The 26,022-nt window shown below is 37.0% G+C and overlaps 2 protein-coding genes across 4 annotated transcripts; one reads left to right on the forward strand and one right to left on the reverse strand.

Moving 5' to 3' along the window:
• Window positions 1-850: 850 nt before the first annotated feature.
• Window positions 851-12,992, reverse strand: zc2hc1a (zinc finger, C2HC-type containing 1A). 2 transcript variants are annotated; one of them, XM_081352182.1, is made up of 10 exons: window positions 12,870-12,992; window positions 12,148-12,218; window positions 10,974-11,090; window positions 8,122-8,157; window positions 4,206-4,347; window positions 3,978-4,126; window positions 3,752-3,851; window positions 2,763-2,868; window positions 2,583-2,687; window positions 851-2,329 (listed from the first exon to the last, which is right to left on the reverse strand). In XM_081352182.1, the coding sequence occupies exons 1-10, from the start codon at window positions 12,883-12,885 to the stop codon at window positions 2,194-2,196; spliced, it is 978 nt and encodes a 325-aa protein (XP_081208308.1). In that variant the 5' UTR covers window positions 12,886-12,992; the 3' UTR covers window positions 851-2,193. The 2 variants fall into 2 exon arrangements, with proteins under 2 accessions (XP_081208308.1, XP_081208309.1); XM_081352183.1 differs by lacking the exon at window positions 8,122-8,157 and having other exon boundaries at window positions 12,870-12,967.
• Window positions 12,343-24,317, forward strand: pkia (cAMP-dependent protein kinase inhibitor alpha). Of its 2 annotated transcripts, none has more exons than XM_081352186.1 (3): window positions 12,343-12,507; window positions 20,661-20,838; window positions 23,323-24,317. In XM_081352186.1, the coding sequence occupies exons 2-3, from the start codon at window positions 20,688-20,690 to the stop codon at window positions 23,403-23,405; spliced, it is 234 nt and encodes a 77-aa protein (XP_081208312.1). In that variant the 5' UTR covers window positions 12,343-12,507; window positions 20,661-20,687; the 3' UTR covers window positions 23,406-24,317. The 2 variants fall into 2 exon arrangements, with proteins under 2 accessions (XP_081208312.1, XP_081208311.1); XM_081352185.1 differs by lacking the exon at window positions 12,343-12,507 and adding an exon at window positions 13,968-14,322.
• The last annotated feature ends 1,705 nt before the right edge of the window (window positions 24,318-26,022 follow it).

Below are 26,022 nucleotides of genomic sequence, written 5' to 3' on the forward strand. Positions count from 1 at the left end.
CATATTAGTTGTATGCCTGAGATTTAAATGAAAACCACAAAAACATGCAATTTGGTTAAATATTTTTTCCAAATATCTGCTTCTCTTACCGCCCTAAAAACGGTTTAGTCCGATCTTAAGTATTTATTAATTATGCAGTCAGTGACAAACATCAGATGGACCCTATAAAATTGTAAGTCCCACCCCCTCAACCAATCAGAGTTGAGTTGGCAGCTGCCTTAAGTTAAAGATGAACTTGGTGGAAGAGCAGGAGACTGACTGACTGAAAAATGTCGGGAAAAAGAAAACATAAATCAGGGTACCAGAAACGCCATGAAAAGGAGATGCATCCCAGAACATTTTGTGAATGATTTACTGTCTTGTGTAATATCTTTTAATACTATTATTTTGTTGATGCTGTGTATTTTACAATAGAATCAATGGTCACCTATGCCATGTTTGGTCTCTATAAATTTTTCCTATGTATGTATGTGTGTTTAGATTAGTTATGTTTGTGATTTAGTTAGTAAAACTTGTGCACAATATGTATTTGGTTCTGATTCTCTGCTTGCAACAAAGTTTATTTTATGATCTTGATCTTGTTACATGCTCTAAGCGCTGTACATGCTAAGAAATAATTTTTCTGTGGCCATGAAAGATACGCTTTTCTTAGAATAAATGAATAATCAAGAGTTTGTTGGACGAACTGATTAATTGATTGTAATATTAATTTAGCTACATCAAGTTAATCCAATTAACTGACCCAAATATTCATAATTAATAAGTTATGAGTTATTATTAATATTTCCCCTTTGAGCTAACTCGTTACAGTTATTTCGCTGGGAATAAGAAAACACGAATACAACACACTGCACTTGGATGAATACATTTATTAGCTTTATTTAATAATATATTACCAGTTCCATGTTATTTTTATTAAAAAAAATGACAAATTATTTTTTATATATACTTCACTGCATTCTTGTCAATTTCTAAATGTTTACTTTTTGATTTATGAATTATAACAGACTGATGAAAAAAAAACATTATTTTGCAGTTACTTTTTTAAAATTGGTTTTATTATTTAACAATTTCTTGCTTTTTGTAAGTTTTTATTAGTTGTAATTTTTATATAAACGTAACTTTTAAAATAAAGGTTTTTCAACATCATCTTCTGTTATATGCTCATCTATTGTACAGTATATGATATTGGTGGAGGGTGGTGGGCATTGACAAACACATCAAACAGGACACAACCTGAGCTTTTACCAGTTTATTTATTTGGATCACTTCAATTCAGGAGCCATTTTTACCAGTCAATTATTTAACGGTAAAATTTCTGTCCATATAGCATGTATTCATAAGCTGTGATGTGGTCAGAGCAGCAGTAGTACAAGCATAACAAGGTGCAGAGTGATGCTCAAGATACACGCGAGTTTGAGATCAGCACAAACACACACCAGCTCCTTGACTTCACTCACTCTGAACAGCAGTTCAGCACTCTGAAGCTATAAAATACCATAGTAAAGTCCTTTTTGAATATTGTAGTATGGTGCACGCTCTGGAAGGATGTGACATGACATTTCATTTCAGTTGCCTTTAAGTTTTGAATGTTGCGTTAATGTGTGAATATGTTAAAGAGATTAAATAAACCAAGGTTGAAAAGATGTGATGAACTGTATGTCTAATAAATATACAACAATGGCAATTTCTACAATATGTTTTCATGTTGAATACTGTTAAAAACACACGAAACAACACGTATAAAAACTAAGTGAAATACAAAACTGGATTGCACAGCGAAAGAACCGTAGTCAATGCATTTAACAGGAAACATTTAACCGAATTTTTTTTTTCTAATAAATAATTAACTCAATGACACTACAATAAGATATTGCCCTGTTAACATCAGAATGGTTGGATTTTGTGTTATGGTCCCATTTTAAGGCCTAGATCAATTAAAGTCAATTTAAATCATAACTTTAACTGTGATAATACTCCTTTTGTAGCAGTAACCAATCATATTGCACTTTCATTAAACATCAAAAAACTGAGCAGAAGGGTGAGATGGGGTTCAGTCTACAGAAACAGAAGCAGATTACAAGTGAAATGTTTGTACAGCACATGGATTTTGCCAAGTACACTAGTGGGTTGGAAAGGAACGCTCAGTTTTATGCAGCTACAGTGAGTCAGTCTTTCTATCATTTGTACTACTTAAATGTACATTCGTTTCACTCCGCACTCACAGCAAAACTTGGCCCAGTCCACAGGGTACTTGGTCCCACACTCATGGCAAAACTTGGTGCCTATTGTAGAGTAATTGTTTTCATGTTCTTTCTTCACATCATTCCTATAAACAAGATCAAGATGTGAATGAGTCGATGTCGACTATTCAAAACAAAACTGCAACCAAAAATGATTTAGGAAAACTGGCCTAAAACATGGAAAACTATAGACCATTTGTAACTGATGCAGTGAACCCAAGTGTTGTGCTTGAATAGGGACATTAAGGAGTTGATGGACCAGTCAGTCCATTTCATTTGCATTCGTCATCAGTCCCAAGAATGTAGCAGTGCTGTGCAGCAATACTTGTAACATCATACCTTGAATTATCTGCATTTTGGACTTTCTTCTTATTCATCCCTATACCAGAAGGTGGACTTCTCAGGGAGTTTTGCAAAACCATGCCCTTGGGTTTCACGTTCCCTCTGCAAACACAAGTGCAATGATGGTCTTAAAAGCCTGGAGATAATGTCAAAAAACAGGATTAGTCAGTGACTCACTCTGAGGGAGGGCTGTTCAAGTCGAATGAGTTGTTCTGTAATGGAGAATATCCTGATGATGAACTCCTCACTGAGCCAGTGGATGAGGTTTTGCTGCTGGGAATCCCTGTGGAGGGAGAGGGGGAAAGGGGTTTTGATGTCCTTATTTTAATATGATTATATAGTATAATTTCTACATTTCATGTTCTGTATTGCAAGTCTACAGCAACCATAAAATTGCTTTGTGTTAGGAACAGGTTCAGGCCCTTACATATATCATTTTCTAGGAGCCAGTATTATTTTAGTATCACTGAGATACTGTAATAGTTTATTTATTTTATATATCAGTACTTCAACTTTTTCATTTCAGTTAGTTGCCGAGGCAAGATTTCAATTTTTTTTTAGTTTTTCGAAAACATTCAAATAAAGGGACACGATCGTTTTATATGCTGAATAGATTGAATTTAGGCTTTTATTAACATATAAACCTTCATGAACCTACACATCAGATATGATCAACAGAAGCTCAATGCTTGCTTGACATGCGAGAACCAATGAGGTTAATTCTCGTGTTACGCAGCACGTTTGAGCTTCTGCAAGAACCAATAAGGTTCATTCCTGGTGTTTCGCAGCACGTTTGAGCTTCCGCAAGAACCAATGAGGTTAGTTCTCGTGTATTACGCAGCACATTTGATATTTATACGTGAATAAAAGCCTAAATTCAATGTTCATCATATAAAGCTATAATTTATCTAATCCCTAAATTCATATGGATTCATTTTATGATCTCTTTATGAACGTCAAAGTGGTAGATGCGTAGCTGTTAATGGAGGAACAGAAATCTCTCAGATTTTATTTAAAAAAAATCTTCATTTCTGTTCCAAAGATGAACGAAAGTCTTACGGGTTTGGAACGACATGAGGGTGAGTAAATGACGACAGAATTTCCATTCACTTTCATTCACTACACTGAAATAATGTTAGGAAAACATTGAGGGATGCAACTCATACCTGTGCCAGCACCCTGCCCATAGGCTGAGCGCTGAGGTAGACGAGAGGACACAATAGGTACAGCGGGAGAGTTTGCTTTCTTTTGTGGTGGAGGTTTGTACTGCAGACACAGGAACATGCAATGTTTATATCAACCCACTCAAGGCACTGTTTATTTCCCCCCTAAATAAACTTAAATAAACCACTGGCTGATCCCAAGGGATGTTCACAGTGAGTGAAACCTCACCGGAATCCTAGCTGGGGGTTTGGCTTTCTCACTTCCAGGAACCTTGCTCTTGTTGGAGATTCTGGACGCTTGCTCCTTACAGAATTTGATGTGGCGATCTGCTGCATTCTCACTGAAGCGTCGCTGGCAATATGGACACTGGATATAATCTGAAAAAGTCAATAGCTGTTAATGTTTTTACTGATATTACTTTGACTATTTCAAGTGTCAATATTATTTTTTTTTAACCTGGATCATAGGATGGAGGAGGGGGTGGAGGAAGGGGTCCACCATCTTTTATGACTTGATCTAAGCCTTTGGCAGCGCGAATGGTGGCAATGAATTCTTCATGCTTTCGGCGCCAATTCGACTGTTTCTTGGGTGGTTCAGGCTGTTTAAAAGCAAACATTTAGTTTAAAAGGATAATATAAATTTCCTATATCACTTACTACATAACCTCCAAGGGGGCCATAAATGAACTAATTACTTACAATGTAGTTATGTACCATTTTTTTAATTCTGATAAATATTTTCATGCTTTGAAAATGATAAAGGGTCAAAATGGTCTATTCTATACTTTTGTAAATTGAAAATGGAAAACAAAAACACTTAAAACTAAAAAACATACGTGTAAAAATTAGATATACGTTTTAAGATTGTGATTTATAATGTATTACATAAGTATTTAAAAAATTAAGTGTTAGATAATGGCAACAGTAAAATGTAAGAATAGGGTAAAGGTGTATGAACAATAAATATCCAAATATTGGCGGATATGCATCCACTAATGACCATTAAATAAAAAACTAACAATAATAATATTGTCTGATAACTAATATAGTACCTATACATTGTGAATGCAAATTGAAATCAGTTAAAAGTGATAAAATGATTACAACTTTATTCCATTTATTTGACTGAAATCATAATGAACAACATGTAACCAACATTTCTCAATTTGTCCCCTCAACTGTTGGTTTTACAGAAGAACGTGTAGTTCTTGAAACATCTGGAATCACAAAATTAATCATGGTTAATTATTTTAATCTACTGAAATGCTTAGTTTCTGGTAATAAAGAAGTTTGAAAGCAAGCAGCTTTGTCATCATTACAACATGTAACGCCTCAGTTTACACCAGTAACCATGACTCCCCTGAGAAGGGGAACGAGGTGCTGCGCTAGTGTTGTCACGATACCAAAACTTTGACTTCGATACGATACCTAACTTAAATAGCACGATACAGATACTTAAACGATACTATGGCAAAAACCTAAAACATCAGGAAAAGTAAATAAATAATAGATAACAACGTTTTGTTGTTGTTGTTATTAATAAACAAAAAGTTTCTCAGTTTTTGATGTCAGCTACAGGGTCTAACAAAAAAAATATTGTTGTTGCAACTGCTGAGATTTATAGCTATGTTTAATTAAACAAACATTGGTTCACAATATAAAGATTTTTGTCACCAGAACATGGATATGTGAAAACCTGAACCTTTGTTTCTGTCATATTCTCTCTTGGACTTATGGACAGTTCTTTAGCCATTTCCAGGTTTTTAGCAAGGAAAATAAGAGTGCTCCTCAGTCAGTCTAATGATAAAGTCTGATGTGCAGATAAAGCCTGATGTGCTGAACACATTTATCATTTATCAGTCTAATGATAAAACCTGATGTGCTAAACACAGCTTGAGGCTGGACTGCACATGCACTTGCTGGCTAAATGTGCAAGACATGGACAGGTAGCAGTTGACATGGGGGCTGCATGGTTCTTCCACCAGCTAAGTGTGTATTCAGAAGCATTTTATCCCTGCCATTTGTTTGTACAACAAGAATTCACTTGTAAATTGGTTATCAGGGGAATCCCTCAGCCCCACCTGCTGCCACTAATGACTTCATATTTTCAAACTTGATGGTGGAGAGCAGGTTCTTTTGCCCCTTCCTGATATTGTTTCTGTGCTTAGGCCTCATTCTTTTGCTGTAGTGAAGATTCAACAGATTTCAGTAAAAGTACTGCTTTCACCTCTTCCTCCATGGTAACAACGCTCTCTTTAAATCTTGGGTCTAGAACAGTGTCTAAGTCTGCTTTAATATCTTGCTGTGAAGTCTGAAGTCTTATTTTTTCTTTCATTTCACATGAAAGAGTGCTTTCTCCTTCCTTCACTGTCGGTAAGGAACATAGTTTCCAATTGAGTGGCAACCCAGAAGACAATGTGGGGTCTTTCTCTCCATTTAAAACATCAGAAAAGCTGCTTAGAAGCCAAGGACCTCTCTAACAAATTCTAGTGTTGCCATTTCAGAGTCCTTAGGCATCAGATGCTACTACTTCCGATTTTCAGCCAAAATGGCACAGGCGGCTTGTTGCTGTATACAGAATCCTTCCACCATATCAAAGGTGGAGTTCCAGGAAGTAGGCTCATTGTGAATTAGCTTTTGCATAGATAGATTTAAGGTATACTGTTTGTCCATCAAGGTCCTACTGCTCTATTTAATCTTTTGAGTCTATATCATATTTGCACATTAGGAAATACAGCTGTCACTCTTAAAGTACCAGTACTAATAAAATTAAGAATCATAACATTTTTAAAAGCAGGGTATCGTGATACCTTTCTAGTACCGGTATATCGTGCAACACTTGGATTGACGCTATGGGGAACACCAGTGTAACCGGTGTCTAAAGCATGTGTGTAAACATGACTATTTCATTGGACGAAGACAGTCCATGACGTCATCACCGGACGAGACGCAGGAGACTCCCTTTCCTGATACTTGATGCGCTCCCTTTCGAAGTGGAACTCAACACTGCGTCTTAGGATTGATGTTATGGGAACAAATACACACTCCTCCATGCTGCACCAGGCGCCCCAGTGATGACGTCATGGACTGTCGACGGCTAATGAAATTGTTGTGCACACACGTGCTTCAGACACCGGTCACACTGGTGTTCCCCATAGCGTCAATCCAAGGCACAGTGTGGAGTTCCACTTCGAAAAGAAACGTCTCGATTACGTATGGAAACCCACATTCCCTGAAAGAGGGAACGGAGACGTTCGTCAGAGGGATCCAACAGAAATGGGATCTTCGCAGAGAGACCAATCTACTTCGAGAGAAACTAAACGAGCCAATGCACATTGGCATGCGATAATTGCGGCAGCTGCTTCTATCACGCAGTGTGGGTATATAATGAGCAGCCGGTGCAACACATCTTTGGTTTTCGCTGAGGAGCTGAGCCTGGGACCCGGCCGTCTACAGCGATGGTACAACAACAGGGCGACGGGACGAACGTCTCCGTTCCCTCTTTCAGGGAACGTGGGTTACCATACGAAACCGAGACGTTCCCTTTCATGTCGGTCACTCCAATGTTCGTCGAACACGCCATGTTTTTGGCCCTTCCAGTGCCCTGCATAAGCCTCACTTCTCTCCCTTTATTAGGGGCAGAAGCTTATGCAGGGAGTCCTGGCCACTGATGTTCCGCAATACCCACTCAGTGAGAACATTGGATAACACTGGAAAAGTGTGCCCTTCATAGGGGAAGGAGAACGCTGCGGAAGCCACGACCTGCCCGGAGGGAGGTAACGTGGACTAGCCAAGCAGGGTAGGATACTGTCTCTACATGAAGGCTATAGAATCTAGCGAACGTGTTGGGTGTAGACCAGCCCGCAGGTCTACATATATCTGTCAGTGAGGCGCCTTAAGCCTTGAGACAGGATCTTTAGCTCTGCTGACTTAAGCGGTTCGAAGGGAGGTCTCTGCAGTGTGCTGAGCACCAGAGACAGGTCCCAAGAGGGTATAGAGGGGGGACGAGATGGATTTAGTCTCCTTGCCCCCCTCAGGAACCTGACTATCAGGTCATGCTTTATCAATGCATTGCACCTTCTGCTCATTATATACCTGCACTGCGTGATAGAAGCAACTGGCGCAATTATCACATGTCAATGTGCATTGGCTTGTTTAGTTTCTCTCCAAGTAGATTAGTCTATCTGCGAAGATCCCATTTCTGTCGGATCCCTCCGACGAACGTTGAAGTGATCAACATGAAAGGGAACCACTGTTTTTAACAAATACAGTGTTAACAAATAACACTGACGCCTTAATATCAGAAGTGACATGTTGAGACACAAAATTCAGTTATGAGAAAAAAAATAAACAAAGTCAAACATTCAACTTACTTTATCAGACTTAGAGCTGCTGGAAGAACCTTGAAACTGAAACATAATCAAAAGGGGTTTCAGAATATTTTAGGACATCAGGGTAGATATGTGGGTAGCCGTGGAGGAAAAGTTTCTGAACAGAGGCTTTTTGTGAGACCGAGGTCTTTTTCACATTTGATATTCTTGCTTGAGGCCAAACCAGAGTTTGACTGTTCCGAACCAAGGCATGTTCACTTAACATTTCAAACAAGAAAGCTGAGAAACAACTGTCCTTTTTACACTGCCCAAACAAACATGAGGGTATGGGTGCAGTCATACATGATATTCCTTTAGACCAACTGATAAAGAATGACGCTAGCAATTCCCAGGAAACACACACACTGGCAAAAATCAGTAATAAGGAATCTTCACACCAAATCTACGGTAATAATAATAATAATACAAAAAAATTGAACAATTAATGGAGGACAAGAGGCTTGTAAATTGAGGTCTATGGTCACGGTCAGGAAGAATTTGGACACAAATCAACAAATGTACAAAAAAAGTGGAAAAAAAAGAAGTTCAAGATTTATACTTTTTTTTTTATTTATTATAGAATTTTAGATTTCTTTAGATTGCTAGGGACTTTTGGTTTTTAGGTTGCTCTTTGTTTTGAATTAATACACCTTGTGAACCTTGATGTATTTTGATACATAACAAATAATTTATTTTTCTTAATATAATATAGAAAAATACCTTGAAAGTGCTGCAAGTCATTTTGGATAAAAGCATATGCCCAAAGCATCAATATATTTCCTCCTGCCCTACCGATTAACGCTTGCTCTGTCTAAATGCGCTTAAATCCACAATAAGGACGTTTCCTGTCACATATGACACATGCACACTTCAATAAGCCAATAGAATGCAGGTTAACGCGTTTACATTCCAGGCAAAATCAGGGTAAGAAGAGGCAAAAAATCTAGTTGTAAAACAGGAAAACGTTTACAACCATATGCAGTGTTTCCCCTAGGTTTACAGGTTTGGGGGGGGGGGGGGGTTGGTTTGGGGAAAATTGACACAGACGCTATCTATCTATCTATCTATCTATCTATCTATCTATCTATCTATCTATCTATCTATCTATCTATCTATCTATCTATCTATCTATCTATCTATCTATCTCTATCTATCTATCTATCTATCTATCTATCTTTCTATCTATCTATCTATCTATCTATCTATCTGTCACATAAATTGGTTGTCTGGGAGGGTAATGGTTTGTAAAAGTTAAAAAATGTTAACATAAGATATCTCTTTAAAAAATAAATAAACATATTTAAATATTTTTAAAATTGACTTTTGCAAATAACCTTTGTTAAATTTATAGAAGTATTTGTTAATATTAATGGACCAGAGCTTAAATAGTTTTATTTTTTAACTAACAACTAAAAAAAGATTTATAAATACTAACCAATATATATATATAAATTTTAAATGGGCTTTTTTTATGAGAAGTTTTTATTTCTATGATGCATTTATTGGAGAGAATAATCCTGTCAGACGCACCACTGCTGTGAACGCGCGTTCACGTAAACACAATTTAAACAATGTATTATTCAATACATTACTTCTATATAATTATATATTAAGTTACTCAAGCAAGTGGTAAAATATTTAACCATGTACTTATATTAAAATCTTTTGTATTTAAATTTTAATACAATAAATCTTGCATGTCACAAAGAGTTTGTTTTTCCACCTCCACGAATAAGACGAGTGTTGTTCATTATGTCGCCTTGTTGAGGTAAATTGTAGTTTTCCTTGCTTTAACTCAGTCTTAAAGTGAAAAAAGTAGAAATTAATTAAATAAATTTATGGTGAGATTACTACATTTTATTTAATTAATCGCACTTATGGTGAAATTACTACATTTTCAGGTCAATCGGTGTTCATTTTGACCACGAAACATGCGCTGCCTGTCACTTTAATTCAGCGTTTGCAGCACAGCAGAAATAGACTCGGTGCAGAAACGATCTCTGCACTGCTGTATACGCACCGCAACTGGAACAGATCGATCATCGACGGACTGCATCCTCGTGCAGTGTGAAAGCTTTGTTATGGGTACGGAAAAAAAATACTCACCGCAAACGAAATATATGTGAAACGGGCGTTAGACTTGGAGCAGGAGAGCTACTCCGGCTGCTACTCGCAGTAGAGCGAGTGTTGCCATCTTCAGTTCAGCGACACATTTCCAGCCGCGCGCTCTCTGTCCGCTAGTGCTCAACTGTATGTGACGCAAGTGTTTGTTTGTGTGTGAGTGTGCGCACTCATTGGGATAATTGTAAACACAGACAGAAAAGACATGCCATCGTGGAAATAAGATAAATAACATATTACTTAAGGGCCATTTAGGTTTTTTTTTTTATAAAATAACAAATTGTAATATGTCGCTATAAAGAAAATCAAATCAAATTTACTTGACCTCCAAGGGGGGCGGGGGGAGCCGTTAGGAGGGCGGGGCGCCCCCCTTATATAATGGTAGGGGAAACACTGATATGCATTGTCAGCTTGTTAGGCAAAATCGGGTTAAGAATGTCCAACTAAACGCACTCAATGACTCAATGGTTCACTATCAAAACAAAATCATTATACCAGACCACCCAAGTTTCGAGACACTCATTGGATGTTTGTGTGTTGGAGCAGTGTAAACTAGCCTTACAAAAATACCTTTATTAGTAGTATTATTGTTAGATATTATTAACTAGTACTGGAAACTGTAATGAAATCCAGTAAAATGAATGCATTATTTGCCTTTTTACTTATGTTGTTCTAATAATACTAAGATGATGTGTAGGGAATGACACTTTTGCCACTGCAGGTTGTTTCCTCACCTTTGGTTTTATGGGTTTGACTGTAGAAATATCGGTCCCCTCTGCCCTTTGCCTGCTGGAGTCAAACACCTTCCTTCTCTTTGCCACTGTCTTCTGGCAGATCGGCACATGTTTTTTCTACAACAGGTAATAAGGTTTGCGGGTATGAAAAAACTGTGATAGCACTGCACAAGGTAATTACTGACAAGGTAATACCAGGATTTGTGTTTACATAGTGACCTGTGAGAAATACATGCCTTGTTGCTAATCTTGATATAGCAACTGCACAACAATATAATTGGTTAGTATATTACTAGGCAACACGTAATGGACACTAAGGTTTGGAGTCAGTAACAATTTGTTTAAATTTTTTTTTTGAATGACATTTTTACTTTTCTTAATTAAGAATACATTAAATTATTTATTTTTTTAAAAAGACAGCGTAGACCTTTATAATGTTACAAAATACTCATATTTCAAATAAATGCTGTTCTTTTGAAATTTCTATTCATTAAAGAATCCTGAAAAAAATATATCATTGTTTCTACAAAATATTAAGCACAACTATTTTCAGCATTGACAATGTTGAGCATTGTCATTAAAATTATCAAAAAAAAAAAAAAAAAAAAAAAAAAAAAATTATATATATATATATATATATATATATATATATATATATATATATATATATATATATATATATATATATATATATATTTTTTTTTTTTTTTTTTTTTTTTTTTTTTTTTTCAGTACCAAATCAGCATATTACAATGATTTCGGAAGGATCATGTGACAATGAAGACTGAAGTAATGATGCTGAAAATTCTGCTTTACTGTCACAGGAATAAATACAAATTTGAAATATATTAAAACAGAAAAGAGTCGTTTTAAATTGTAATAATATTTCACAATATTAATATTTTTACTGTATTTTTGATAAAATAATTGCAGCCTTGGTGAGTATAAAAGACTTTCTTAAAAACACTTTTGTACAGTAGTGTACGTACTGTAACATACTAGTACCTTGCTAGGCAACGCATAATAAAGCACATATGATAACATATAGCAGAATATTAATTAATATATTACATTCTGTAGGGATTTTTTTAAATGTTTGCAAGCACATTTGAATGGCAAAATAATCTATATCAACCATCAGCTGTCAGTTCATCATCTATAAAGACATACTTACAATCACCCTCGAAAAAAAACTTCTTCCACATATTTTGCAGGGCACCAGGTCTTCAGAAACAGGAGGAGATTCTGAAGACAAAAAAAGAAAATAGAAATAGAAACAGATCACCATGATAACACATACATAACAAACACAAAAATAATAGATCAAAGAGTAGTTTAGTCTGTTTGGGTGTGTCTATGCAGCCAGCTTACTCAGATACAGTGGTTTTGGATTAGCTAAACAAATGAGAATAGATCAAGCAGCTGTATGTGAAAATAGGTCAATCATGTCAGTCCATGCAAAACAACAGAGCGGCTGAAGGAAGGAACTGAAGAATGACAGTTTGTAGGGAGAAATGAAAAATAATCCTGAATGGTATGTAAAGCATTTGACCTTGTTTTCTCTTATGTTTAAACAGACCTAACGTTACACCAGAACAATTTAGTGAAATGGAATCAAGTTTGCTGAATCAAATGTCACAACAAATATATATTACATATATATATATATATATATATAATGTGTGTGTGTATACCCTATAGCCCCTAAAATAACAGTTAAACGTCATTATTTTCCTACAAAACGTCATTATCTTCCGTGGTGATAACCCCAAACAACAGCGCTGAATAAACCAAAGCGGCTCTCCAATATACAAACACACGGACTGAGTGTTAGAGGTTAGATACACAAAATACAATATATTTACATATGCATCTTTTGCTTATTTAAAGCTTTACCTTCTATTTCCTCCATCTTTCCTGCTTGGTAAGACACTAAGGACGATGCTGTAGCAACTTGGCTCTTCTAGGTAGCCGGCCCCTCCACATGCTAGTATCCTTGTTTTTGATTGGTCTTTTCCCGTTTCCCCGTTTCCATGCAGAAATAAACGCTGTGTAGTACCTGCATCTAGCCGCTAGGTGGAACGTGGGAGGCGACCAGGCTGTGCATTACAATGTAGGCTACAGAAAGATTAATAATCTTCCATGCTTTTTTTTTTTTGAAAAATATTTTCTAAAGGTGTAATTACTTCAGCACATTGTTTTTTTCTTTCTTTTTTTTTTTTTTATATAGGGCCTAAGTTATTTTTCTTCTTCTTATATACTGGCAAACTTCCAGACCAAAACTACAATTTGCAAAAGCAAAAGATTCAATTGAGTCTATTGCAAATGAGATGCCATATTGCACCACATTCCTCTGCTATTAAACTCTTAAGTGTCTTATTCACAAGCCCCTGGGAAGCAACAATCAACATGTCTGGACGAAATCTCGAACAATAGAGCCCTTTTAAATACTGAACTAGTGGGTTAGAATGCCAGAACATCTGCTTTGTGTGATAGGAATTGCATGTCAAACAACAGCTGCACTGTCCAGAATTTACTCAATGAAATGTTTTATTTGAAATGACATAGGCCTGCTCATAGGCGTAATTTGCGGGTGGGACGGGTGGGACATGTCCCCACCACTTTTTGCCAGGGTCGATATTGTCCCCACGCTATACTTCAACATGGCGCTGTGTCAAATAGCCTTTTGATTGTGTTGTTTTTTTCTTAAATGTAGGCTACATAAAAAAAAAAAAAAAAAAAAGTTAACAAATCTTTCTCGTTCACTTCCATACGATTAATATTTTCATAAATTCCCTCTCTTTTGACAGCGTGACTTCTCGAGAACTAGAGTCAGTGAATCAGGCATGACATGAAAAGCAATTAGTTTCAACAAGGAGAGAAAGTGTGCGGTAAAAAAAAAATGAATGAATGAATGAATGAATGAATGAATGAATGAATGAATGAATGAATGACCGATACACGTTTAAAAGTGAACGAGTTACTGTCGTCGACGACTCACTGTCGACGACTCACGACTCACTGTCGTCACCTAATGGAGTAGCCTAGCCTACGATGAAACCCAAAACAAAGAGTCATGTAAATCAGTGAACAGGTTCAAAAGATTCGAATGAATCAAACTCCTCACCACTACTGAGCGTAAGCAGATATGATGGGCTTTGGATAATCCTCGCATATCATCAGCACTCAGGAACGCGCATACGTCATCCCTTTCTTCTCATGCAGACTCATGAACTGAGGCAGCAGCTGCACCACTGACAGCACCGTCGCATGCATCCCACTGAAGTATTAACAAGAGCGACAAAACTGCACAGCCTTGACGAGAAGAAAAACGTCTAGCCTAAAACAGGTACGATTTGCGGATTCGCTCGGCTGTATAAGCTTTCTTAATCGCATTCTAGGATAGATTTAGTCGCGCGACCCTGTTTCATTAGCATCTGTGCTGTAGCCTGTCAGATTTATATAACCGGTGCATTCATATAAGCTCAAACGCCGTATGTTGTGCTGTAAATGAAATAATTGCTCCACTGAGATTTGCACTTGTAGCTGTCATATTTGGATATGCCATGTTGATACTATGTTTTGATGTTATTGTCTAATGCACGTGACATGTCAAGGACGAGACGAGTTTCCCCACAAACGTTTATATTTCTGTATTTTCTTAATTTTACATCATATAAACTAGTGAATTTTACGCTCTATACACAAATCTGTCAAATTGTCATGAATAGATTGTGTATTCCTTTAAACATTGGAAGAACTAGAATAGCCTATCACAACAATACATTTAGCCAGATATGTGTTCTAGTTTCAGTTTGGTTTCAGTTAATAAGGTAATTTATATTCTGAGTTTAAGGCATTGAAGGGTATAGTTATGAATGTTATAGTTATCTCACCCTTATTATGTTGCACATTGTAACTTTAATTATAATTTATTAATATCATATTACTGTAGTGGTTCATTTGAAGAGTGCTTGTTGGAGGACAAAATTGGATTGATTAGTGGGACTGATTCCTGAAACATAGGAATAACAGGACAGGTCACACAACTTGCCTTTAGTTTTGAAAACCGCAAAAAAGTTTTCAAATTAATCCAAAATGATAACTACAATGTAAATGACTATTTTATTTGACTCTAGATATTAGTATTAGATAGAAATTGCATTATCACTCAGGTGTACCACCTGTTCTCAGATCATACCTCAATACTTCAATTAAATTGAAATTAAATTTAAAATCAAATTAAATTCAGTTGCACTTTAAACTGAAATATAAAGAAATGCATATTTTACCATCAGATATTTTTGAAACCATTTATAAAATTGCGTGAAATCAAATTCTGTGTTCATCCTCAATAATTTATCTTGAACACTAGGCCTATATTTTATATATCAAGTTAATTCCTTGGTACATAAACTTTTATTTTCTAAGATTTGCAACCTGTTCTATCCCAGGACTCAAGCATCAGTGGTGTGCACCTTATGCAAAAAAAGAGGCACACGCATCTCTGCTCCCGATCTTCTTCGGCTCTGTCTTGTTCTTTAGGTACAATGTGTAGGGTTGCTGTACATGGCAACCTTTATTGCTATGTCGGTTTGTTTGGGCTGTTTTGTGTCCAAACTGTTGCACAAACTTTTTCAGGGGGTGGGTTGGTGGATTCCACAGAGGTTTCTGAGGCATAGGCAGGGAAAGTGTGTGAAAACTCTTCTGCAAGGTTGTCAATGTTGCCTTGAGGAGGTGCTCACTCAAGTCCATCTTGATTTCTTTGGACTTAGACCTGAACTCCTGTGCCAAGTGAGCTTTAAATTACATCTCTTTCCCATTAATACATAGACAATTCATTTGGTGTTTACAGACAGACACATTTTAATAGATATGATACTATGGTTAGTGCAGTGGTGATAAAAAGTATGTGCACCCTATTATGCTATTTTAAAGGTTCCTAGTTTTATTTTGGAGGACTCTTACAATAGAAAAATAAAAACTTTCATTTTCTCAATATGGCAGCATTACCTCTTTTATCACAGTGCCTGAAATGGTTCGATCAAAGGATTCAGTCTCTCTAAACCCCTCCTTTCTGAAAGCCTACTCTACTCTGATTGGTCAGATGGGCCTAATCTGCTGTGATTGGTCTACGGCTTACGGTGTTGGAAACTGAACGCCCATCTGAATTTCAGCTCTGGAAACTTCTTCAGCACTTGTATGTATGTAGTGAAATGAACAGTAACAAAGTGGATTTGCTTTCGCAGCGCAGAAAACAGCGTCTTCATGACATTTTGACAACAAGAAACAAACTCTTCTAGGCCTCAGTTACAACTACAGTGTTTGCGGGCAGGTCAAAGTGGGTGTTGTTTGCAGGCAGCCAATGAAGAACATAGGCATAGAACGTTATGCAGATTTGTTGCAAACTTATGTTTGTGCAGGAAGTAAGATTGGAATTACTGACAACTTGTTTCAGGCAGTTCAGAATCAGTTATTTCTTTTGGGAAACAATAACTCCATTTATCAAGCACTTTGATATATAAAAAATTGCAGACCTTTTCACAAACAGCTAAATTACACACTACATGAAAGGTATAATATCTGAAAAAGCAAAATAGGGGCACCATTTTATGCATACCGTTAAAATAATACACATATTGTTTTATTATTATTTCACTTATTCAGCAGCCAAAATCTGGAGAATGGAAAAGTAAATCTTTTAGTTGGATAAATGGAGTATGTGAAATCCTATGCTATTTTTTAAAACTGTAAGAACAGCCCTGTAATGATGACCTCATTATGGGTGTTTCACCACACAGTTGCACCATTTTGAAGGCAACACCTGAGAATGACTGTACTGAGATGATAGCATGGGCTAAATATAACTCTGAGCTCAGGGAAGACTGTCCTTGCATCTCATGAATGATATTTAGTTCCACAAAATTCTAGATAATCTCGCCGATTTGTGCCACATCTGTTTTGACGTGTTTGGGATCAGAGCATTAAAACATTTTATGGGACTTTTTCCCCAAGACAACATATAGAGGTGTCTCAGATAAGAAATCCAGAAGGACAGTTTAGAAATGCATGAGATCACAAATGTGTGACAGAATAAACAGTCCCTTATCCATGCTTATCTTCTTATCTAGGACAGATTATGGCTCCTTGTATAGTCTTTACATTGTTGTTTGGGATTCCTAATAGTTAGAACAGTCTTTGTTCAAACACTGATTAGTAATTAAATCAGTTTGAAATTTGTGAATCTAAGGAGTAACACTTCCATTCAAAGGTTTCCAAAGGTCTCTTATGCTCACCAAGGCTGTATTTATTTGATCAAAATACAAGATATATTATGAAATATTATTACAATTTAAAATATTTTTTTTTTAATTTCTCTATCTGAACGTATTTTAAAATGTAATGCATTCCTGTAATGGCAAAGCTAATTTTCAGTAGCTATTAGTTTACAGAGTCACATAATCCTTCAGAAATCATTATAATATGCCGATTTGGTGCTCAGGAAACATTTGTGCTGCTTAATATTTTTGTGGAAGCCATGATTCATTTTTCCAGGATTCTTTGATTAATAGAAAGTTCAAAAGAACAGCATTTATTAGACAATTTTAAAGTTATAACTGTTACTTTTGATCAATTTAATGCTGAATAATAGGTTTAATTTCTTTAAAAAAAAATGTATTAATTTTTAAATGATAGCGTACATTGTAGCTGTATAATTTCTAGATTGTTGCATATATTCTTTTGGAATGAAGTACAAAAATTTAGCAAAGAAATATTTTAAACATTTGAAAACATGTAAAATATTTACAATTTTAAACAAATTATTAAACATTTATATATACATTTCATAATTTACACTATATTTTAATTTATAACCAAATGTAAAAAATGCATCATTGCATAAAGGCAAATAAAACATATTTTGAGAAACACAGGCCGAATATAGTAGTATGCCAGTAAATAATTTTAATAATTACGTTATAAGTAAAATATAATTTTTAATCAGCACTGAGTGTTGTTTGTGTTTCTTGCGCTCAAGAAAAAAACTATTCAGTTAAAGAGTTAGTTTACCCAAAAATGTCCCATACTTTACTCACTCTCAAGTCATCCTAGGTGTATTTGACTTTCTTCTTTCAGCCAAACACAATCGGAGTTATATTAAAAAAATATCCTGGCTCTTGCCAGTTTTATAATTGGAGTGAATGGGACCTTCGATTTTGAAGCCAAAAAAACCCTGCATCCATCCATCATAAAAGTAATCCATATGGCTTTAGGGGGTTATTAAAGGCCTTCTGAAGCGAAGCAATGCATTTTTGTAAGAAAAATATCCATATTTATTGCTTTATAAACTGTAATCTCTAGCTTCCGGTAATGGCCGAACGTGAGTCTATTTCCGGCAGAAGACCCGACTCATGACGTATTGAGAAGGCCCAATCACCCTTTGATTTTTTTAGGAACATGAAGAATCATCTGACTAGAAGATCTTATTTCTTGTATTTTGATAAGGTATCAAAAGGTCAACAATATATTTTGGGCCAATACCATGGAACACTTCAAAAACCATCAACAAAACCTTAAACTCAATTCTGAATTTTACAGGAAACCAGTGTAAAGAAACCAAAACTGGGGTATTTCTCTGTCTCTTCTTTGTACAAGTCAAAAGTCTGGCCACAGCATTTTGCACTAATTGTAGGTGAGATAATTGACCCTGTGATATACCTATATACTGTATAGAATTTGAGTAATCAATGATTGATGATACGAATGCATGAATAACAGTCTCCAGGTCCTTAAAGGAGAGAATTGGTTTCAGTTTAGAAATAGTACGAGTTGATCAAATCCAGCCTTAACAACACTTGTAACCTGTTTATCTAAAACCAAACCTGAATCCATGATAACGCCCAAATTCTTGAGATGATCTGAAACACTTATCGACATAGAGTCCAACCTACTTACAATTCCCTTAGAGACAGAAGAGAGTCCCAAGACAACACACTCAGGCTTATTAGTCTTAAAATGAAGAAAATTGTTCGCCAACCAGGCTTTAATCTCACCTAAGCACTGTACAAGTGCATCAAAAGATTGAGAGCCTTTCGGAACTATTGGAATATACAAATGAATGTCGTCTGCGTATAAATGATACATAATATTGTATTTATGAAAAATTTAGGCTAAAGGGTCGCCTGACGTCGTCATACTCAGATTCTAGTCAGAATATGAGTCTGATACTGCTCCATTGGGCTGTGATTAAGGGGCGTGTTTCAACGGAACCAGGAAACAAAATGCCTCTGCACTCAATTGGATAGACCTACAACCAATCAGAGCAACGGAGTAAGTGACGTATGTTCTTCATTCATCTTTCCGTTCGACAAATGCCTTGATCGCGGTTCTCTGTTCCTCTTTTAAAAATAATGCGCTGTCGATTTCTTCTTTAACAGACGTGATGGCGGAATCTACACATGATGTTTCATAAACAAAGTTCAGGAGGAGCACGTTCCAATAATCAATCCAATCAACTTGTCATCAAACAATTACCATGTCTACCCTATCAGCATGAGAGGAAACATATATTTATTCACTCTGTCAACTCACCTAACATTCCTTGACAGTTTTCAGCATTCCTCCACTCACTCTTGGCTTGTTCTTCCACAGCCAGGAATACGGGGGGAGTACTTTGGGTTTGGGCCAAATACCGATCCCGGAGTCCTCTCCTCAGACAGCACGCCAAATATGCATTTATTCTATCTGAGTAATATATGTAAGTGTGAACTCGTGAAATCTCAATTCTCCAGCGGCAGTCATCTTTGTTGTAAACAAATTCAACCCAATCGCTCTTTGGTGATGTGGATGATTACGTTACTGTTGAACATCTGTCCATCATCGTAAAAAGCCCGCCATAACAATTTGATTGGTCCGAGCAGCTCTGGTTTGCTCCACAACGGGTCAAGTCCAGACCGAACTTCCCGACCTAAAAATGTTGTGGGGGCGGGGCTAAGTTCGGCTGGCATCCAGGCTACCTAAAGGGCACATGTACAACGAAAATAAAATAGGCCCAAGTATGGAACCCTGTGGCACACCACAATGCAATTTAGCTGATGTAGAACACAAATTTTCAATGCAAACCGAAAATGATCTTTCCTTCAAGTATGATTAAAACCAGTCTAAGGCTGTACCCTTAATGTCAACATCTTCCAAACGCTGCACTAAAATTTCATAATCAATGGTATCAAAGGCAGCTTTGAGATCGAGATAACTACCTTTCCAGAATCAACTGCTAATAAAGTATCATTAAACACCTTAAGGAGGGCAGATTCTGTTCTTTGAAGGGACTTAAAATCTTACTGGAAAATATCTATAACAGCATTCGCATGTATAGAACAAGTTGGGATAAAACAACCTTCTCTAAAACTTTAGGTAATTTTGATATAGAATTTACCTAATATAAATATAAAAAAGTTAATTTCGTTATAGGTAATGACTGTACGATCTAAATTAGGTTCAGTATGCTGTCATATATACCTAGGATGGCTTGAGGGTGAGTAAATTATGGGATAATTTTCATTTTTGGGTGAACTAAGTGCACTTATTATAGTCAGTTGAGTTTTTTCTACTTAATGACTTGCAAGGCATCTGCATGCCACAGCAGATCTGTGTTTGACCAAATAAAACCATCTCTGTCTGTCACAGGCACTGCTATGTTGAAATGTATTAGATATGACTGATGTCGAGGTGACATATGAAGACTTCATCGCCTCTGCAAGGACCGGCAGACGCAATGCTGTGCACGAAATACTGGGAACCTCCGGCGGGCTGGATGCTAGTGGACTCTCCCAAACTCTGTCTGAGCTCAATATCAGCAAAGCAGGTAAGTAAAGTCCCCTTAACTTATCACTGCTCCTTCAGAAAGAACATGGAGTGTCATCAAAACACTGCAGTAATGTAATATGGCACTGAGAGGCAGGCTGGCCATGAATAATGTATCAGACAAACCTGCTTTGGGCAAACTAGAGAGTTTAGAGGGCCTGTTAGTGGCTTCCCACTCCAGTTTTTAGCTCAAGACAAACATGGATGTGCTTTATCAAATATAGGCCTGTTAGCTGAGGGCATCCTTGAGAAAAAGCATTGCAGCAACTGCTAAACATCCTGCCCTGCCGTAGGGTGTCGAGTATCCGCTCTTGTTGGACAACAGCTCCCTAGTTTTCATTAAAGGGTAACTCTCGCCAAAATGCAACCTAGGGTCTTTTCGTTAATCTACCCGAGGCAAATTTTCGTTTAAAAGCATAATTAGAATGAAAACGCCACTTTTAAGTTTGACCGTATTTTCATTTTCGGTCAAATTGCCTTTTGAATGGGAGTGCTTGGGGCACTTCTATGATAGCATCAAAAATCGCTATTTTTAAAACACTAAGAAGGCTCGACACAACATAAAACTTTGCTCGAAGTATCACCAGAGGCTCTACACATGAACTCGAGCATTGAGAACTGTTTGTGTACACAGAGTTTACTAAAAAGAACGATTTTGAACAACTCACTGTAGCTGTGTCTGCCGGCATTTCGACAGTCAAAAATAGTCGATCTCCGAATGCAACGTAACAGGGAGGAGAGTTAAGATGGAAAGCTCCTAAAGCTTAGTTCCATATAAATTCACGGATAATTTGTTGTTTTGTTGTTAGTGAAAATCAATATTGACCTTGTATTTGAAAAAGGATCCTCATATAAGAAGCAATACTAAAATTCAGAGTCAGTTCATTCACATTCGGAGATCGACTATTTTTGACTGTCGAAATGCCGGCGGACACAGCTACAGTGAGTTGTTCAAAATCGTTCTTTTTAGTAAACTCTGTGTACACAAACAATGTTCTCAATGCTCGAATTCATGTGAAGAGCCTCTGGTGATACTTCGAGCAAAGTTTCATGTTGTGTCGAGCCTTCTTATGGTGCGTTCACAATGGACGCGAACAGCGCGTCAGGCGCGAGTGATTTCAATGTTAAGGCAATGCAAAGATGCGTTCCGCGCGTAAAAAATTCCTGCGGCGCGAATGGGGCGTAGAGCGCGGCGCGGTAGACGCGAATACGCCTCATTCGCCCGTCAAGTTCGCGCGAATACGCCTCATTCGCGCGTCAAGTTCGCGCGAATGACGCGAATTGAGCGTCTGGCGCGTTAAGCGCGAATGATTTTATTAGGGCTATTTGTGCATTCACGCGTTTGACGCAAATTCGCGTCTGCCGCCCGAGTTGAAAAATCTGAACTTCTGCGTCAATTCGCGCCACGTTAACCAATCAGGAGCCTGCTTGCATGCTGCTGTCACGTGGTGAAGTGACAGTTTATAATGTTATTTTATGTTTGGCCTCAATAAATTATTTTGTAATATGACTAAAATGCACAACAAAAGCAAATCTTTCACATAAAAACTCGATTTCAATATGATAAATACTCATTTTTTATTGAATGCTATTTATTCCATATCTATTCTAGATTATATGAAACTTTATTAATCTAATGTAAAGACAACAAACACAATTTAGTGTATAAATTTTTTTAAAAAAATCACAGGACAGGTTTCACTTTTGGAGGCTGGCTCCATTTATTATCAAAACAAAAATAAATGACAGATTAGGTGGGTGCGGGCGAGGGTGAACCTCGCGCCGGGCTGTACAGCGCGGGCTCGTCAGGCAGCGACCACCACTCGAGGCCGAGGCTTATACGGCCTACGCTGTCCTCGTCAGCGTCCTCACCGTTAGGTCCACCAAACTTACCTCCTGGAGCAAATTGTGAAACTCCTGAAACCCTCCGGAGGGTTTGGTGGACCCGAGTACAGTGACGATGTCCCCTACGCAGCTGTATCTGCTCTCCAGAGCATATACGAGCGGTGACTCTCTCGATTAATGCTAATGCTAATGCTCGATAAACATCTAAAAAAAGATGGCTGCCAACAGGTTTCGAAACTTTCGCCTCTGACGCGCGTAAATTTCGATTGAAACTTTTGATTTTACGCGCGAATGCACTAAAAGTGGTCAAGCGTATAACTAGATGCGGCAGGCGCGAATTTGACGCGCTATTCGCGTTCGGTGTGAATGCACAGTTAGTGTTTTAAAAATAGCGATTTTTGATGCTATCATAGAAGTGCCCCAAGCACGCCCATTCAAAAGGCAATTTGACCGAAAACGAAAATACAGTCAAACTTAAAAGTGGCGTTTCCATTCTAATTATGCTTTTAAACAAAAGTTCACCTCAGGTAGATTAACAAAAAGACCCTAGGTTGCATTTTGGGGAGAGTTACCCTTTTAAACCATCTGTCTTTTGTTTCTGTTTTTGCTTTCACTAACAAAACAATTTTTTCACTCTCAGAGTCAGGGAATGATGGAGAGAAGAGCCAGAGCTTTTCAGACTCCGAACCGAAGCAGGAAGAGGGAAAAGGGGAAGAAACATAACAGACTTCAGTGAGAAAATTAGTAAAATACCCCCTCTAGTGGCTGATTTTTATAAGCATGGAGGGGTTGACACTGAAAATAGCGCAGCATCCCTCTCTCTGAAGGATCCGGATGGAGGAGACTTTGCTTTGAGGAAGCTACTGTGAAAGGCTGGGCCTTATGAATCATAGCGCTGCTGTTTTACCACAGTGATCGCTACTTTAGCTGATGTAGGTATGACTTTTACTTAGATATCCACTCTATTTGGTAGGTACCTAGAGCGACTGGTGGGATTTGAGTCAGAAGTAATCACATTAGAATGATGAAGACACACTCGGGAGATGAACAGCACCCACTGAACTTGTGATTTTCGATTCACCAAATAACTGCCAGTGTAGTGCAGCTATTACGCACTTAAAATTCAGTCATTTTATAGGTGTAGTGTTGTAATAGTAATATCAGATTTTGATATTAAATTGTGCTTTATGTCTTTGATATCTTCAGTTTATGTTTTCTCTGAGTACACATTGGTATATTTACATAATATAAGTGCTGCACTTTTAGTAATCATTCACTGAATTCTGATAAACTGTGTATGATGGTCTTGCATGACACTGCTCCTGACAGAGTCTGTATGTATAACTGTTCACATCCCACAAATTTGTGACCCAATCATTTGCAGTGTTGCAATGCTAATTTGTGTGTTTCATGATGAGAATTCTTATTATATTATAAAATCTGGCTCGATTTGAAGTCTTAATTACACTGCCTATTAATCTATTTGAAAATGTGTTCAAAAGAGCTTGCCTTACCAAACCTCTGCCCATATTTTGTCTTCCAGCTCTATGTCCTAAATTTTGCATAAATATATTTGATATTTTCATCTGTGTGTACATACAAATTTGAATAAATTCAAGAAATCTTTGGGAAAAAGGTGATATTTTTTTATTATTTATTTATATTTCTGCATATATATATTTATAATGTATTGTATATGTATTCACTTATTTATTGATGATTCATGTATCGATTATTATATCATATTGTGTGCTCTGTACTAACTTAGACACTGATTAAGACAGTGATACTGATATTCCACTGGATGGCACTGTTCACTCACTAATCTATTTTATTCTAAATGCAGCTCCACCTAATGAGTGATTGAAGTCAGTGAGCATCATCCATTTTGGAGTTTTATATTCTTTCCTTTTCATATGTCAGTTATATGTAATTACATTATATATATTTAGGTCACTATAGCAGCACAATTTTTGCTACTTTTTCTACTTAAAGGGATAGCTCACCCAAAAATAAAAATTCGCTCATTATTTACTCACCCTCATGATGTTCTAAACCTGCAGCAAATGATGAAGGAAGGAAACGAATGTTGGTTTTCCCAAAAGTTCACTTGCTAATAATTTCTTCCTGTCAGGTTCTGGTCCATAGTAAAAAATAAAATAAAAATACTATGGGAGTCAATGGGGACCAGAAACTGTTTGGTTACCAAAATTCTTCCAAATATAGTATTTTGTGTTTAACAGAACAAAGAAACTTGTATAGGTTTAGAACAACTTGAGTGTGAATAAAAAATGACAGAATTTTCATTTTTGGGTGAACTCTCCCTTTCATTTCACATCATTAAAATGAATTTATTAAAACATAAATAACCAGAAGAAATGAATCACAGGTGGGACAACCTTTGAGAAGACAACCTTTCCTTCCTTCCATTTGCCGTGTCATTTCTCAGTAATATTTTGAGACCTCGTACCCTTTGGCAGAGCCGCTGACCTTTTCTGTCTTTTAAGTGGCAGAGCTGCACATTAATCATTAATCAGCTTACAGCACACTGGAGTTATCAGCCAATTTTCACAACCAATGAATCCATGTGGCTTTTCTGAGAGATCAGTTATGTAATTGTGACCCCTGTGCATGAGCAATAGAGACATACGGTGGTTTAAAGGCAGACAGGACCACAGCCTTAAAACTTTGATCACACACTCCAGTTGTAATTCCAAATCTGTCAAGCGTGTCCGTCCACTCAATCACACTCCATAGAGGTGGCATCTGGTGCCCCCTGTAGTTGGTGTTTGATTGGAAACCAAACAGCATTTGTGGATGTAATCATGGGCCGGCATGAATTATAATATACAATCAATGTTGGGGGTGACACATTACAAGTAACGCGAGTTAATAATCAGATTTTAAGTGACAAGTAAAGCATTACTTTTAAATTCACAACTTTTTTCAAATAAGTAATGCAAGTTCTTCTCATGTGGAGAGAAATCATGAGTAAGATGCAGAGGCGTTGTGTGCGACAATGACAAGAATACATATTCTGTAACAGAACATAAAGGAAGACTGCAATGTTGGTCTAAAATGACTGAAAACATGTTAAAAATGAATTCTGAAGATCTTTTCTATGCAGTTACAATTGGAGCCGGACTCCTATGAACTTGCACACACTAACAAATGAGCTGTTTACATTTTAATATATTGCTGTGAGAGAAGGGGGATGTGTAAGAACAAAACTGTAAATGTTAAACTTGGACTGTGGCCTTGCTTTGGAGCGCAGAGTGAAAATTCAAATCTATGCAGAGCTATTATTCAGATGGAAGGTGTCTGTACGTGTGGGCAGGGC

This window comes from Scardinius erythrophthalmus (genome assembly GCF_964197995.2).
Source record: "Scardinius erythrophthalmus genome assembly, chromosome: 22".
Taxonomy (NCBI): domain Eukaryota; kingdom Metazoa; phylum Chordata; class Actinopteri; order Cypriniformes; family Leuciscidae; genus Scardinius; species Scardinius erythrophthalmus.

What these genes read in the sequence shown, in the direction of transcription:
- pkia (XM_081352186.1), top strand. Translation starts at nt 20,688, where the DNA reads ATGACTGATGTCGAGGTGACATATGAAGACTTCATCGCCTCTGCAAGG. An exon ending in GCTCAATATCAGCAAAGCAG is followed by an intron (nt 20,839 to 23,322) that starts GTAAGTAAAGTC and finishes TTTCACTCTCAG; the next exon opens with AGTCAGGGAATGATGGAGAG.
- zc2hc1a (XM_081352182.1), bottom strand. An exon ending in GCAGCTCTAAGTCTGATAAA is followed by an intron (nt 4,348 to 8,121) that starts GTAAGTTGAATG and finishes GCTTTTAAACAG; the next exon opens with CCTGAACCACCCAAGAAACA. An exon ending in TCCTCCATCCTATGATCCAG is followed by an intron (nt 4,127 to 4,205) that starts GTTAAAAAAAAA and finishes TGACTTTTTCAG; the next exon opens with ATTATATCCAGTGTCCATAT.